The sequence below is a fragment of the Balaenoptera borealis genome (genome assembly GCF_965194805.1).
Source record: "Balaenoptera borealis genome assembly, chromosome: 1".
NCBI classification, from domain to species: domain Eukaryota; kingdom Metazoa; phylum Chordata; class Mammalia; order Artiodactyla; family Balaenopteridae; genus Balaenoptera; species Balaenoptera borealis.
Window position 1 is genome coordinate 11,787,134 of NC_138860.1, and position 15,135 is coordinate 11,802,268.

Consider the following 15,135-nt stretch of genomic DNA (forward strand, 5'->3'; position numbering starts at 1 on the left):
TATTAGTGGCATTTCTTAAGATCAGTATGACTTTACAGATGTAATTAGAAAGTTATTACTACTAAAGATTGGCAATTCAATTTATAATTCTTAGGCTGGATTTGTTCACAGATTAGTGCTTGAGTTTTTTGTTTTAATTTTGTTTTAATATTCTGTTGTGTCTGCAAGTTTTAATGAATATTGACAGAATTAAAATTGCAAGCCAACAAATTTAGTACTGTGAAAAGTAATGTAGTAAAAACTTTTAGGGCTTTACACAAACAACTTTATTTAGTGTTAAGTTAGCAGTTAAAGATAAGCCTTTTCAGCAAATGCGTCGTCTGATTTTATCAATATTTTTATGTTGCCTTTCCTTTGGTAGTGAGTCCAAAATATATAATATCAACAGTGGCAGATTCTGTATTTTTCAGGAACCAAATATACATGTGTAATTTTAAAGAAATCATGGTAGTTAATATATTTCAAATATACTGAGTACATTTATGCATTCACACAGAATTTAAATACAAATAAGAAAGGTCAGTGGCAATGTGGCAATGATGTAATCATTATTTAAATGGAATTTGTTGATGTCATTCTGGTTTTCCAACCTTTTTTATGAGCTGCGTGGGGATAAAATTATATATTGTTGTAGAAAAGTAAACATTACGTGGACACGCATAAAAAATGGTGCTTGCAAGTCAGAATTTTTAGCAGCAAACATATAACTAATCAACTAATGGAGGCTCCTTAGAGCCAACAAAAACATTTTCAAAGTAATGTCCCGGTTGAACTGGTTACAGGCCATTTGTGTGTTCCACAAAATAGTGGCGATTCTAGAGAGGCTGAGTTAAATTAAACAATGATGATTGTGCTGATTTCATTTAAAGACTTCCAAAGGTTATGATGAGAAGATATTTACATTCTGTGAAGGCTTCAGGTAGAAGGCAGCATTTAGTTAGATACAACAATATTCTTATTTAATATAAACATAATGCGTCTGGATAGACTCCATAGATGCCATTCTGTAAAATGCTCTCATTATGATAATCATACCAGACAGCATGTTTTCAATTCAGCACTCCATTGCTTTGTTTTTCCAAAATTTAACGAGTGCGTGGTCTAGTTCCAACTGAAGTGGATCTATTCTTAAGGAAGAAAAAAAAAAACAACTGTGCCCATATGTTTCTAATTTACGTACAACCATTAGTTCCTTCTTGCCTTCTCAAGTTAACCCACAGTCAAAATACTCTACATCAGCCATGGTATACTAGATGACATTGCTAGAAAGCAAGGAAACCAACTACTAACTCTATAACCTTGGTAGCTTTACATGACAAGATCTCTTTTTAGTTCATGCTCTTGTTCATCCTAAGAAGCTGCAGGGGTAGTGGTTGAAGGATGGGAATTCGAATCATATTTGCTGATCAAAGTCCCAGGCTGAGGGTCCAGGCTAACCTACATGCTCACACTTTATTGGTCAAAGGAAGCTGCGTGGCCACACTGGTAAATGCAATCATACCTGTGCCCAGGTAAGAGACACAATATTTGTATTCATAGCTATGTCCACAGCTCATAGTGTGGTACTTAACTGTCCAGAGATGATTTCCTTTACTTAAAGTGCTCTTATCATCACTTCTCAGGATGATTTCTGTACTAACTAGGCTTTCACCAAAAATTTATGGAGATCATAACAGTGATCATATATCATTACAATATAAACCAAATGTGAGTGGAAATGAGAGATCTCAGTTCTCAAACCAACATTTATTTTTTCTACTCAAATTATACTTTTGGGATATACACAATAGAAAGTAAAATATTTTACTTCATTCTTTATATGAAAATATAAAAAAAACTAGGAGAAGAATTTTAGATGAAGCTCTGAAAATTAAGAAAACAATTTGCTATGGTTACTAACAATCTTGTTTTTTAAAATTCATTCATTCACTTAGTTAGTTGATTGGTTGATTAGTTTAGTTATAGTCTTAGTTTGGTGATACTCCCAAAGAGTTTGTCCTTTACTTTTGGTGTTGCATGACAGGATAAATTAATCAGATGGGGTGGCAAAGTGTTTTGTCCCACTGAAATGTCAAAAGGTGAATTGAGGCCATAAACTTAATTGAGGTTAACATACTGCGGTAATAAAAAGCATCTGATAGATGAAGAAAGCTCCCTGGAAGGCTGTCCGTAGTCTTAGGCTCTTTATAGCCTTCTGAAGTGTGTGAATATAAGGGAAGAGAAAACATATTCGAAGTGAGTTAGATTAGCAACATTTATATCAAGGAATTGGGCAGAGGGGTTGTGCTCAATAAGCTACTGGCCTACTTGTATTTTTGCACATAAAAGTATTGTAAAGCCATTGAATTGCTATTTATTCATTCATATTATATTTAGTATAATTTTGGAACCCTTGAGGTCAGAGGTTTTCTTCTATTCATCTATATTACTACCAAGATATCTGGTAGTTATGACAATAAGTAGCAAACCATTAATAAATTTTCTTGTTAAATTAATGTTATAAGCTGATTTCAGAAAATGATGTAAATTTGTTATAGCTCTTTCATATCACATCTATTCTTTGTCAAATTTAAGAGGAACAAACTAAAGAAAGTTGCAAATATTTCAAGTCAGAATAGATCATGGGTTGGTACTGATCGCAGGTTGGTATTATATATTTACAAATTGTTAAAAAATAAGGGAGGCTAGAATGGCACTCTCCCAATATGTAGTTACCCACAGCCATCTAGCAAGAAATACTCAGCAGTTTAGAGAGAGTTTGTATGGGTTGTAAAATACCACCATTGACACAATCTTCGTTATTTAAGTCCAATTACTTCACTTAGCAATTCACGTTTTAATTTATGAGAATATACATATGAGTTTATAAATTTGGTAATTTAAACCATTGAAAAAGATATATACCACAACTTTAGGTTCAAGCTATGTTACTATCCCTTGATAAAATTATAAATTTTTTTCGGCAAATAAAGTAAATGTTTGAGGGTAAAGTTTGGAAATTAATGAGTAGCTATTATCTAGATCATGGTTTAATAAACAACTTCTTAGAAGCATTGTATTACTATATACCTTATATCACAAAATACTAAAACTTAAATATTTTATTTTAAATGCTCTCCTTCACAGTTTTGAATATGTATTTACATATGTATTTCTACATATATATCAAACACACACATGCACAAATACATTCAGGTAAATTTCTTACAAGATGAAAAGACATTAAAAATTACTGATACCAATTAAGTTTGGAACGGTAACAATGACATTCTTACTCTCTTCTGAGGAAATATGAAGTAATAAATCCAGTATAGTATCTCTAAAAGCCCAAGATTTACTGAAAAGAGAGCACTTTGAGTAAATTTTAAAAACAACATACCAAATTACCTAATCAGTAGTTTTCCTCCAAGTATGATCCCCAGAATAGCAGTACTAGCATTGCTTGTTGAAAATGCAAACTCTTGACCCCATCCGAGGCCTCATGTATCAGAAACTCTGAGATGGAGTTTCCAGGTGATTCTAATAGGTGCTGACATTTGAGAACCATTGGTAGAATAATACTATTTAAAACTGTTTGGATCACCTGATTTGCAGAGGTAATAGCGAGAGTTTCTCAATGAAGGAAACACTAAGTTGACTTATTTTCAGGCCAAGGCCTTACCTAAGATTCCTTAGTGAATCTTATCTTATAATTAACTTCCAAAAAACTGGATGGATTGTGTGGCTGCCAGACGTGTGTCACAGGAACAAATTATTCATGGCGAGCGACTCTATCAGGGACATGGTTCTTGGTCCTGGAAGTATTTACTGTTTTTCCTTATTCTTTGTAAAGCTATTCTGTGCTTCCCCACATCTAGCCTCTTTTATTTTTCCTTTAGAGACTAAGTATCAAATACCACCTCTCCAGAGTTGCCCTCTCAGGTCACTTAAAATAAAATAGGGCCATCCTGCCCGCAGCCCTATGGCCCATCACAGCAGTCTGTCTGTGGTAGCTCTCAGCCCTTGTCACAATCTGGATGTTTTTAAAATTGAACTTAACATCTTTATTTTATTTATTTTTAAAACTTTCTCTAGAATGTGAACTCCATGCAGAGTCTGGTTCACAGATGTATCTATCATGCACCTTTTTGTGGTGCATTCCAGGAATTTTTTGGAGGCAAAAATATGAATAAGTATGGCAAGTATTTATACAATATTTAATCAACATTTTATTTGCTAAGTAGTAACGGAGTTAAATTACACACATAGGAGTGTTTAAATCTAGTAGAGGGAAGTCTTCTCTGTGGAAGGTATTTGAGATTTTATCAGACCACTCCTCAGAAAAAAAATCTGTATGGTTGATATCAGGCAATCCAGTTCACCATAGTTATTTTCTAAAGTATTATTAGGTTGACTTTAACTTAATATAAATGTAGACATTTTTTATATATAAATCTTTTATAATCATATTTGCTACTTCTCTAATTTGACCATATCCACCTTAAAAGTTATTTTGCATCTTGAGTAATTACTAATTAAGTTGAATTGGGGTTTCAAATTATGTTGTAAACAATAATTATTATAAAAAAACAGTTTTTCTTTGGATCATATTTTTCCAAATTCTTCTACAGCACCTTAATATTCTTGAGGTTTTACAAGTTCCCACTCTAAAGTGAATAGAAAATAATCATTAATGATGAAAATAAATTTATTCTTTTTTCAATTTCCATTGGAAAATGATAAAATATTACTTTAGTTTCCCTTTTTAAGAAATAATTCTACATTAATATTCTTTACATAATGAAATCATTTTTATGAGTACATTTTTCCTTTGGAAAAAAATCAGTGGAGTCTGTTGCTTTAAGTGGTTTATTTTTCTCTCCATGACTTGGTTGCAGGATATTCACTCCAGCTACATAAATTATAAATATTGCTTCTCCTACTTACTCATAGCACATGAAGTATTATTACAAACAAGAATCATTGTAATGTAGTGACCCCAACGAAACTGTCAAGTGAACTTTTCAAATGAAAACATTCAGATAGATTATGTATTTACGAATAAAAATAAATTTGCTTTTCAGGGAGTTTGGCCGCTGGAAAGTAAATAACCTTGCAGTTGAGAGAAGAAATTTCCTTGGCTCCCCTCTGCCTCTTGCCCCTGAATTCTTCCGCAACATAAGACTTTTGGGACGTCGGCCTACCCTTCAGCAAATCACAGAAAACCTTATCAAGAAATATGGGACACATTTCTTGCTATCTGCTACTCTGGGAGGTACGACTCTTTGAAAATATTTGTGCCTGTGTGTGCTTGTGCATAAAACTGTATAAATCAAGGAAAAGTGTTGATTCATCCAAATCACTGCAGTTTGAATAATCCTAAATTTCATTCATTAACTTAATCAAAACATTTATTGAGTTATTACTAAATATCTTGTATGGTGATCACAATGATGAGGTAGAGGATTTTCACTTAGTTTCTGCCTGAAAGCAATTTACAAACTAATAGCCTCTGTTAAATATAGGCATAGTTATTACACTCTATAATGCAAAGTGATGAGCCAAATTTTGTTTAAAAATTGAATAATAAGCAATCAAGTCACAGCTGGGACTTCAGGTTACAGAGAGCAGGAAAGGTCCCAAAGTAAATGTTGAAATTTTAAAATTACATTTTTTAGAGCTACTTTAACATTTCTGATTGTAGTTGATATATGATGTGAAGAGAGTAATAAATAAATATCAATGAAGATGCACAATATGAAAGTAGAGATTAATAATGTCACCCTCCTCAATGTGATGTAGTATCATTAAATGTGTGTTTTATCATGGTGATGTATAATTCAGTATTTTGAATACACTTCAGTGATTTGGGGGGAGATAATGTGTAATAGGAAGAAAATGACATTTTTCTAAAACTTATAAATAGCCCCAGAATTCTGTATATTGAATTTTGGGTAGGACTTTAAATAATGTCCAAACAGTCCGTTTTAAATAGATATTACTCTTTCCTATAATAGGAGCAGTGGACAAAATTGGATAGGAATCACCATGAAAACAGTGATTCCCTGCTCCCTTGTCAGTCTCTCAGTTAAGTTTACCGAAGCCGGGCAGGCTAGTTCACACCAATGGTGAGGCAGTGTGAAAGACCACATGCTCTTCATTTTCCCAGTCTTAGAGGATGTGTCTTTTTTTCTGTTTACCTGGCAGTCCAGTCTGTCACCAAGTCACGTCAGTTTATTCCTCTAGAATATATCCCGTATCAAACTCTTTCCTGACTTCCACCCCAATGTCCCTACACCAAGTCATCACCATGTTTCTCTAAGAATATTCCTAAGGTCCATCCTTCACACAGATCTTTTAAGCTTGAGTTAGGTTAAATCATTTTCTGTTTTAATTAAAACCTACAGTTAGCCACTTGAAATGAAATCCAGATGTCTTTCTGTGGTTTCTTAAGGCACCACATGAATGCTCTGCCATTGGCTTTCATCTCAGACCTCATCTGTTCTCTCTCCTGATCATGTTCTATGTTTCAGCCACAAGGAAACTTCATATTTTTCTGCTCAAAGGTTACTTTCTCAGAGAGGCCTTTTCTGATCATCCTACCAGCAGCAGTGCCCGTAGACAACCAATATTCTCTACTACTTCATGATCTCACTTTGCATTCTTCATAGTATTTATTATTATGTGAAAATTTTTTATTTTCTTGAAAATAAGAATCTTGCCTGTATTTGTTACCAATTTACTCCCGTAGTGATTGTGGATGGAAAATGTTGCCTGCCATATCAGTAAACAAAGCATGTTGCGGCCATCAAGCCAACAGCCACTGCAGCTGCCTCTGACTGTGCACCCTGAGGGGACTCAGGATGGAGAAAAGCAGGATAGTGGCCCTAGATAGTTAAGGTGCATATCAGAGGAATGATTTCAGTGAGCCCAGACTCTTGCATCTTCCCATAAATAGAAAAGCGCTAAATTCATTAACTTGAGATGTCCGGTTTTCTTTAATTAACAGCAATCTTTTGATGTTCCACTACCTGCTTTTATTGCAAAACTCCTATATATCCTGGCTCATCCCTTACTTCTTTGGAGTCATCCCTCAGAGCTATCTGAGATGCTGTGTTCCGGGCTGAAGTCCTCCATTTTGTCCACCAAATAAAACTTAATTCTCAACTTTTAGGTTGTGCATTTTTTTCAGTCGACATTATAGTAGTGCTTGGCACACAATAGGTTCTCAATAAATACTTGTTAAATGAAAATAAGTGAAACTACACTTTGCTAGGAGGCTGAGGCTGCCCAGTCCACTAGATAAACATCAAAACTCTGAAATGGACAGAGGATAATTGAGATCTAATTCAGGAAGAAGACTGAATGAGAAAGAAAATCCATGGATCCAAAAAAGGTCAGTTAAACAAATAGATTCAGAATTGGAGAGAATCAGGATGAAAGGGAGAGCAGGAGAGCCAGGCATGGAGAGGGTGGAAAAAGAGAGATCCCTGGATACGCCAAAGAAACAAGTCTGCCACGTACCCCTAAGGAATTAAAGGCAGAAGATGTAGGGCGTTCAGGAGGACAGAAAAGGTTAGCTGTGAATAGGCACTCTCTCTCCATTGCTTTCCTCCATACATGAATAATACTAAAATAATGAGATAAAGAGAGCAGACAAGCCTGGTGTTGAATCCTGGCTCCTTTTTTTTTTTTTAAACCAATTTTGAGACTTTAAAAGCTGTTAAGTAACTTCACTGATTTTTAGGGTTTTTTTTTAGTTGAAAGGGGGAGAGTAACACCTGTGTGACAAGGCCATGGGAAGATTAGTATAAGTGTAGGAAAATGTCCTTGGCATAAACATGCCATGAATTAATGTTACTGCTGTTGTTACTACAGCAGTATGGATAACAAAACAATGACAAAATAGCCCCATAATTGTGAAAACTGATTCTTTGTAAGCTGTGTCTATTTGGCTTAGTATTGACAATGATTATTAATGTAATAAAATCTGAAGTAAAAGTGACAATTAAATTATTTCTATAACATCTCCTTTTAAAAAGTTCAGTGGTCTTGAAACACATCCTAGGTTTTGTTACCATTGTATCAACAATACAGAGTTCCCAGAAGAATTTCAGAACATGAAATGTATTCTTCAAACAAGAAAGGAAGGAAGGAACAAGGGGGAAGGCAGAAGAGATCAAAAGTACAGATGATTCTCAAGGACATTTTTGTTCCTTAGTAGCAAAATTACAGTGACATTTTGATTTATTTCATTGTTTTCGCATTATGAATGCCACATTGTTGTCTTAAGATAGTTTTTGTTTTGCATGCTTTTTGTTTGTTTTTATAAAGGGGGTTGATAAAAACCTTTGTGGTAAATCACTTCTTTGGGTTGATTAATAATGACAATACGCTTTCTCAAAATTGCTTTACTTCAATTATTTAAAAGTCTAGTTCAAGCACTTTCTTCAATGGTGGGGAGGGGGAAAGAATAGAATTGCCACCCTCACTTGCCTTCTAATCTCTGACCATTCTTTGGATTTAGTGTTCCTGGTATTTTCTACTGGAATTCTCTTTTTGTCTTTAAGTGTTACTCATATTTTCCTTCAGGAATCTCTCTGTTGGGTGATGTTAATAATTTAGCTAAAATGCATGAAATTAGTTAAGTAGCTTAAGGATATAAACTGTTTGCAATTAAAATATATACTAGGTTGATTTCAGGCAATTTTTAAATTATTGCTATTGTAATTACACTAAGTCTTTTTTGTTGCTGTAAGTGTATTTTAATTTCATATGTTTTACCTGACTGAACATGAAATTGTATTACTCTATTTCTTAAAAAAATTGAGGTTGGTGGTATTTAACTTGAGCAAATTCTCTTTCTCTCTCCTTAATTGACCCAGATTGAGGAACAACTCTAATATTAACACACTGAGGATGTCATGTATAGAAGCAAATATTTTTAACAAAAAGCCAGTTTTTAAAAAATTATTTTCTTATTTTTAATTGAAATATAGTTGATTTACAATGTTGTGTTTATTTCTGCTTTACAGTAAAGTGATTCAGTTATACATATATATATGTATACATTTTTATACTCTTTTCCATTACAGTTTATCACAGAATATTGAATATAGTTCCCTGTGCTATGCAGTAGGACCTTGCTGTTTATCCAGTCTATACATACTACTTTGCATCTGAAAAAGCCAGTTATTTTATAGGTAGATGCCTCCTAAGTAACTTGATCTTCAACTAAATTTATACATTTTTCAAAACAAGTTGAGTACAAAATACTCTCTACCAGCATTAAAGTGATGAGAAGGAAATAAATGAAAAATGTCTTTTTTTCCCCAAGAGTTATTTAGTACATCATATTATTGACTTAGACATAAAACTTGGGATAGCATATTTGAAGCCTTTAATGGGATATTTTATGATAGATAAAGCCAGTGATTGAATTATCTTCCTATAGGGAAAAATAAGTTATAAAAAACCTTCTTCAATATATATCACTTTCCCTATTTGTTTCATCTTATAGCTTCCAGACTATTTATCAATATAGTAATTTAGCTTGCTTCTATTTGGGATAATGATATCTAAACTCCATCACTGTTTAAAAATCTAAAATAAGCTACTCAATTTAAAGAATCAATCTTGAAATAGATTGCACTCCTGGGATATATTGATTTCTAGCTATGGAATATATTTCATGACTGTTTTTTTAATGTATTTCATTATAATACAGTATATGACAAACACTGAAATAAAAGTGTATCTTTTGTTTCAGTGAATATAGAAATACAAAAAAAAAATAAGTGAATGAAAACAAAAAGACCTTAAAATTGTTGGGCTTACTGAGCAGACAGAGGGTGTTTGCTAAAAGTACCAGATCAGGATTTTAGATCCATAGTAAAGGACAAAGGACTAAGGAAGATGAAAACCAAAAATTCATTTAAAAATTTATAAAAATGTTATAACAAAATATTTATAATAATTTTAAATGTGACCTCATCTTCACCTCCAGAATTACACAGACTTGTCTAATTAGTCCATAGGCCAAACCCTGAGCCACTCACAGTCACATGAGAATGTGAACACCTCCTGGGTGAGACTTGGCTCTCTAAAGCTTAAGGCAGTGAGAAGCTGACGGAAACAGGTGCTCTGCTCTCCGGACAGCACATTCTATAGAGGAAGAAGAGCAAGAGGCTGGGTTACTCATGCCAGTCCCTTCCCTACACCCAGCCTGTCTGTCAGCTCACTACACCTCTGTGGGCGGAGTCAGGAATGTGGACACAGTGAGGACTTTGGAGGCAGAATAGCTTCCCTCCAAAGTACTCTTTTCCTGATAGAGATTTTTTTTTTTTTATTGGACCAAAATTCATTCTAGGAGCAACTGGATAATGTATTAAGATTTGTTCATTTACAACTTCAAAGAAAATTTTTCATTCTCAGCAACATAAAAACAGTTCCATTTTTACCACTGGTTTTGAATGCATAGTTTTAAAGGCCATAATTAAATTTTAGCAGAAAGAGTTACAATTTTTTTTTTCACATGCAAGTTTGTTTTTGAAATTTTTTTCTGAAAGTGCTTCTTCTGATCATGTATCTGCGGTTACCATATTGTTCAACTTAAGTATTTTGTCAGGTATTTAATTTGTTAAATATAGAAAATATTTTCTTCATTGTTGGAGTGAAAAAACTGCCTGATTGTGGTCCAGAGTAAAATTAACTTACTAGGACAATTATTTAAAATAAAAAGTACTACCTCAGTGACTACATAGTATATGACTAAGTATGCCTTCAAGGTAGTTTATTTAGCTCAAAAGTTTTATGATACATATTTTTTGTGTGTATATCTCTCAAAGAAAAAAAAGAGGTAAGCTGGGATATGACAGAATATTAGTTAGTTTTTTTCCCTATATTCTAGCATCCCTGTAAGTATAGGACTCCAAATATCCTTGTTTAATTTCATAAATACTCAATTCTCACTTTTTACTATGTGAATTACATTCTGTATAAAGTATTCACAGATAGTTTTTAATTCTATGTCATGCACCATCTTCTTTCAAAATACATTAACAGCTGTCTTTCTCATTTTCACTTTGTCTCTTCTTAGGAGGTACAAATCCTTTTATTTTAGTTTATCGTAATGTAATTTAAAGAAGTTAATCTGCCAAGATATGTAAATATAATTTATTTCTTAATTAAATATAAATAATTACTTGAAGATACATGGAATGTACGCATTCCATTAGAATGCATATTCTGTTGAAGAAAAAGAACTGAAAGGAAGAAAAGAACAATTTTCTGAAGCTTTATATCCCAGGGAATTATTAAAATAATGGTACTGCCATACTGGTATTAAACCGAATATTTACTCATACTACTTAAGGTTAATTATATCAGTTCATCTCTCTGTCTCTGTCTCTCCTTTCTCTCTTTCACTCTCTCATCTCTATCCCTATCTCTCTTGTTTATCTGGTAAATAAAATGAAAACTTTGAAATTAAAATAATATTGTTAATTCACTTTTAATGGTTTATAAGGCAGCTGTCTACTAAAGTGATTTGAGCCCATTTATAAAAATAATAATAAAGATAACAAAGAAGAAGATTAAATTAAAATTGCTATGTCAGTTGATCTTAATAACTTCCTTGGCAACTAAGTCAAAAGATAAATGCTAAATTTTAGAATTTTGTAAATATGATTATATACTTTCTTGTTCTTTGTAGCACTTTAATAGGACAGATAAATCACCTGTCCGTTTATTTGACACATATGTACTGAGTTACCTATAAAAGTGCAAAGATTCACTACCTTCCTTAAAGGAACACACAGGTCACTGATAAAGACAGACATTTAAATTGGTAATAAATTTTACTGTGGTTTAGAGCCTCATTACTTGAGTGTGGTCCATGATCCAACAGCATCAACATCACCTTGGAGCTTGTTAGAAATGCAGAATCTCAGATTCCATTCCTGATTAATGAATCAGAAAGTACATGTTAACAAGATCTCCAGGTGATTTACATGCACATTAAGTTTGAACAGCACTATTTAGAATATCTATATAAATTTAGAGAGTACTTACCTGTCCCAGAAATCTCGCTTCTAAGAATTAATCTTACCAAAATAATAGCAAGAGTCTGTAACTTTACATAACAAAATGTTCATTATAGCATTGTTTGTAAGCAGCTCCAAAATAGAAGTACCTTAATTGTATTTCATTCAGGATGTATTCTGTTCCCTCTATCCTTGGAACTATATATTTCCAGTTACTCTTTTTTCATGTCATTGTTCTATAGAGACTATTGTATCTGGGCAATTTTATTTAGAAATTTCCCAGACTTTTTAGGGGGGATAACTGTTAATCATAAGATCAGTTGCTTTCTTTTGGAATGTTTTGCAAAACATATTATGTTTCTTTGTCAAAGCTGTAGAAGGCTAGCTATTTCCTTCCAAAAATATCTTGCAGATGCCAATTGGTGTTAAGCCAACATGTCTGTTTTTTACTGTCTTTATATATTGGCCTCTGCTCCTTGTTAGAAGCCTATTTTTCTAGAATTTTTTCCCTTCTATATGTTTCTAAAACACTGTTTTTTTCTACAACACTTTGTTAGTGGAAAGATACATGTCAGGATGTATACCTTTTAACACATTAAGCTAGGGAAGGATGATCATTAGTAGTGAGAGTAAAGTAAAACACTGTGAAAAGTGAAATAAAATTTCAAAAGGACAGCGATACTTAAAATATAGTAAAACTTAGGGAATTTTTTAAGGAATAAAAAACACAATGAATAATATGATCTGTTATTACTAACAATAGGATAACATTTTTGAACTAAAATGATACATCAAAAATAAAACCTACAAACAATTACATTTAAGTTATATTTGCACTGGTTATTCCTGTGCAAAGAATTTCTACTCAAATAGCAGTTTTTGATAAGTAAAACTCACACAAAAGCAAAATAGACATTCACAATAAGATTTTCAAGTATAAGGAGGTTGAATGACCAGAAAGATATTTGCCATAAATGCACCTTTTTTTTCCCTGGGTAGAACGGTACACATTACAGGTCAGGATACTAGTCCAAGTGCAGTAGCAATGATAAAATAAAATAAAATACAGCCAACATCCAAGAGTTAGCTTCATTGCAGTTAAAAAAAGCAATAACCTTGAATCTCAGTGCATTACAACTATAATGGTTGTGTCTCCCTAATATTACATGTGTTGACTGTGGATCCCCTGCGATTCTGCTCTGAGTGTTGTTGGCTCATTCTGGGAATAAAGATGAGGAAAGCCCTCTTCAGAACACGCTGTCCTCCTGGCAGAGGGCAAAAGCAAAAAAATTAGTATAACTTTCTGATGCCTCTCAAAACTTGTACTGAATCATGACATAGCTGGTTTGTATGTATTCACTGATCTAAACATTTTTATTTTCGATACCAGGTTAAAGGGCATCACTTGTTCTTTACAATGGACTATAAATACATGTATGCATGTTTGCATCCATGATAGAATTAAAATTGCAAAGAATAATCTGCGGCATCTTCTTGATTTATCCCTAGGATTCTTTTACTCATTCTCTTATCCATTGCTTGTTGTTCTAACATTTTGAAAGTATTACCTCTATCCCCAATAACTATATACATGAGAATGCCAGTTGAGAAAATCCAAGTGGAGAGATAATAGTATGAAAGTTCTTTCATTTCTGTTTGTCATGGACACAACATCAATTACCTGAAAACCAGGACAGAAAAATACATAGTTGTGAGGTCCACAACATATCAAATATATCTACTCCTACCCTATGAACTAATCATAGGATAACATTAAAGTCATGATTTTTTTGTTTTATTGTCCTGTGTTTCTCATCCTCTATGAAAGCATCCTTCAATATGTGCTTTTAATGTCCATAAACTACCGCAGCATTTTAGTTGTATAAGGCACAGCTGCATGATTTCTACGTGAAATAATCACATCTTTTTATCTCTACAATCATTAATCCTTTTCACTTTCTAACAGACTCAGAATGTTGAATCACTTCAAAATCACATTTAGTTTTTACAAAATGGGTGGATGTCCTTTGGCACTCATGTCATGCTTATGAGCTACAGCTGGTTTAAAAAATGTGAATGAAAATGACATTTGAACACAAATTTTTAGTTGAATAATATATCTCAGTTTTCAAATCTGAATATTTTTATATTGAGAGAGATTTGCAATTAAAGTTGAGAATGCATTCTTCTTTCTTAAGACGACTATGAAAGTCTCAAAGAAGGTAAAGACCATGAATATCACAAAAGCATGGTAGTTGTGTATAATTTGAAAAACAGATCTCTTGGAGGAAAGAAATAGCCTTATTTTCCATCTAGACTGAATGGCCTTGTCAAAATATCTTAGATAATTAACAATCCATGATTTACAAAACTTGGAACGTGGCATAAGCTAGCTAGCTTACATCACCTAGTTGTCTGGTCTGTTGTAAGTAAGGGTTTAAAACAAAGCATTCATAAGAGAACAATTACGATAATTTAAACTGCAGATTTAAACTGCCTCACATGCTTGACTGCTGTGAAAGCTTTTGCATACATGGAATAATATTCCATTGTGGAGAAGAACCACAAGCAATTTATGAATGGCTTCTCTTTATCTGCTTATTGGAAGGATAACCAACTACTGTCTTTAGTAATCCTATACATCCTGATTAAAAGTTCCACTAGAAAACAATTTTGACTAAGATCAGGTTTCTCTGGTGAAATTTAATATCTATGAAATTCTAACTTACGAAAATTTAAAAGCTCATCATTTCCTGTTAGGCCCTAATAAAAAAGGAAAGGAGAGGAAATCAACATTTATTGTACACAGCAAATGTGTTGTGCCAGACTCTAAAGAGGAATTGTATTGTTTAATCTTCTCTAACAGTTGAGAGTGGGATATTGCCTCTGTTTTAGAGATGGGAATGCTAAGGTTATGTGTGACTTTAACAAAGTCCTACGGCCAACAGGTAGCGGGATTGTGGGCTATGAGGATAAACCCTCATATACACCTGACTCCAAAACTCATGCTTTCCTTTACCTCAATATATCATTAAATTTTATCAAATTAAAAAATAAACAGCAAAATTAGTAATAAAAGTGTATTAAGATTTACAATGATGTTTTTCCATTT

At 33.1% G+C, this 15,135-nt stretch overlaps 1 protein-coding gene across 5 annotated transcripts in view; it reads left to right on the forward strand.

The window, feature by feature from the left end:
• The window catches only part of BRINP3 (BMP/retinoic acid inducible neural specific 3), a 683,233-nt gene that overhangs the window by 469,848 nt on the left and 198,250 nt on the right, over positions 1–15,135 (forward strand). For all 5 annotated transcript variants that reach the window (XM_082394505.1, XM_082394506.1, XM_082394504.1 and 2 more), the window contains exon 3: positions 5,064–5,254. In XM_082394505.1, the coding sequence (XP_082250631.1) occupies positions 5,064–5,254 (191 nt within the window). The remainder of the gene's footprint in view (positions 1–5,063; positions 5,255–15,135) is intronic.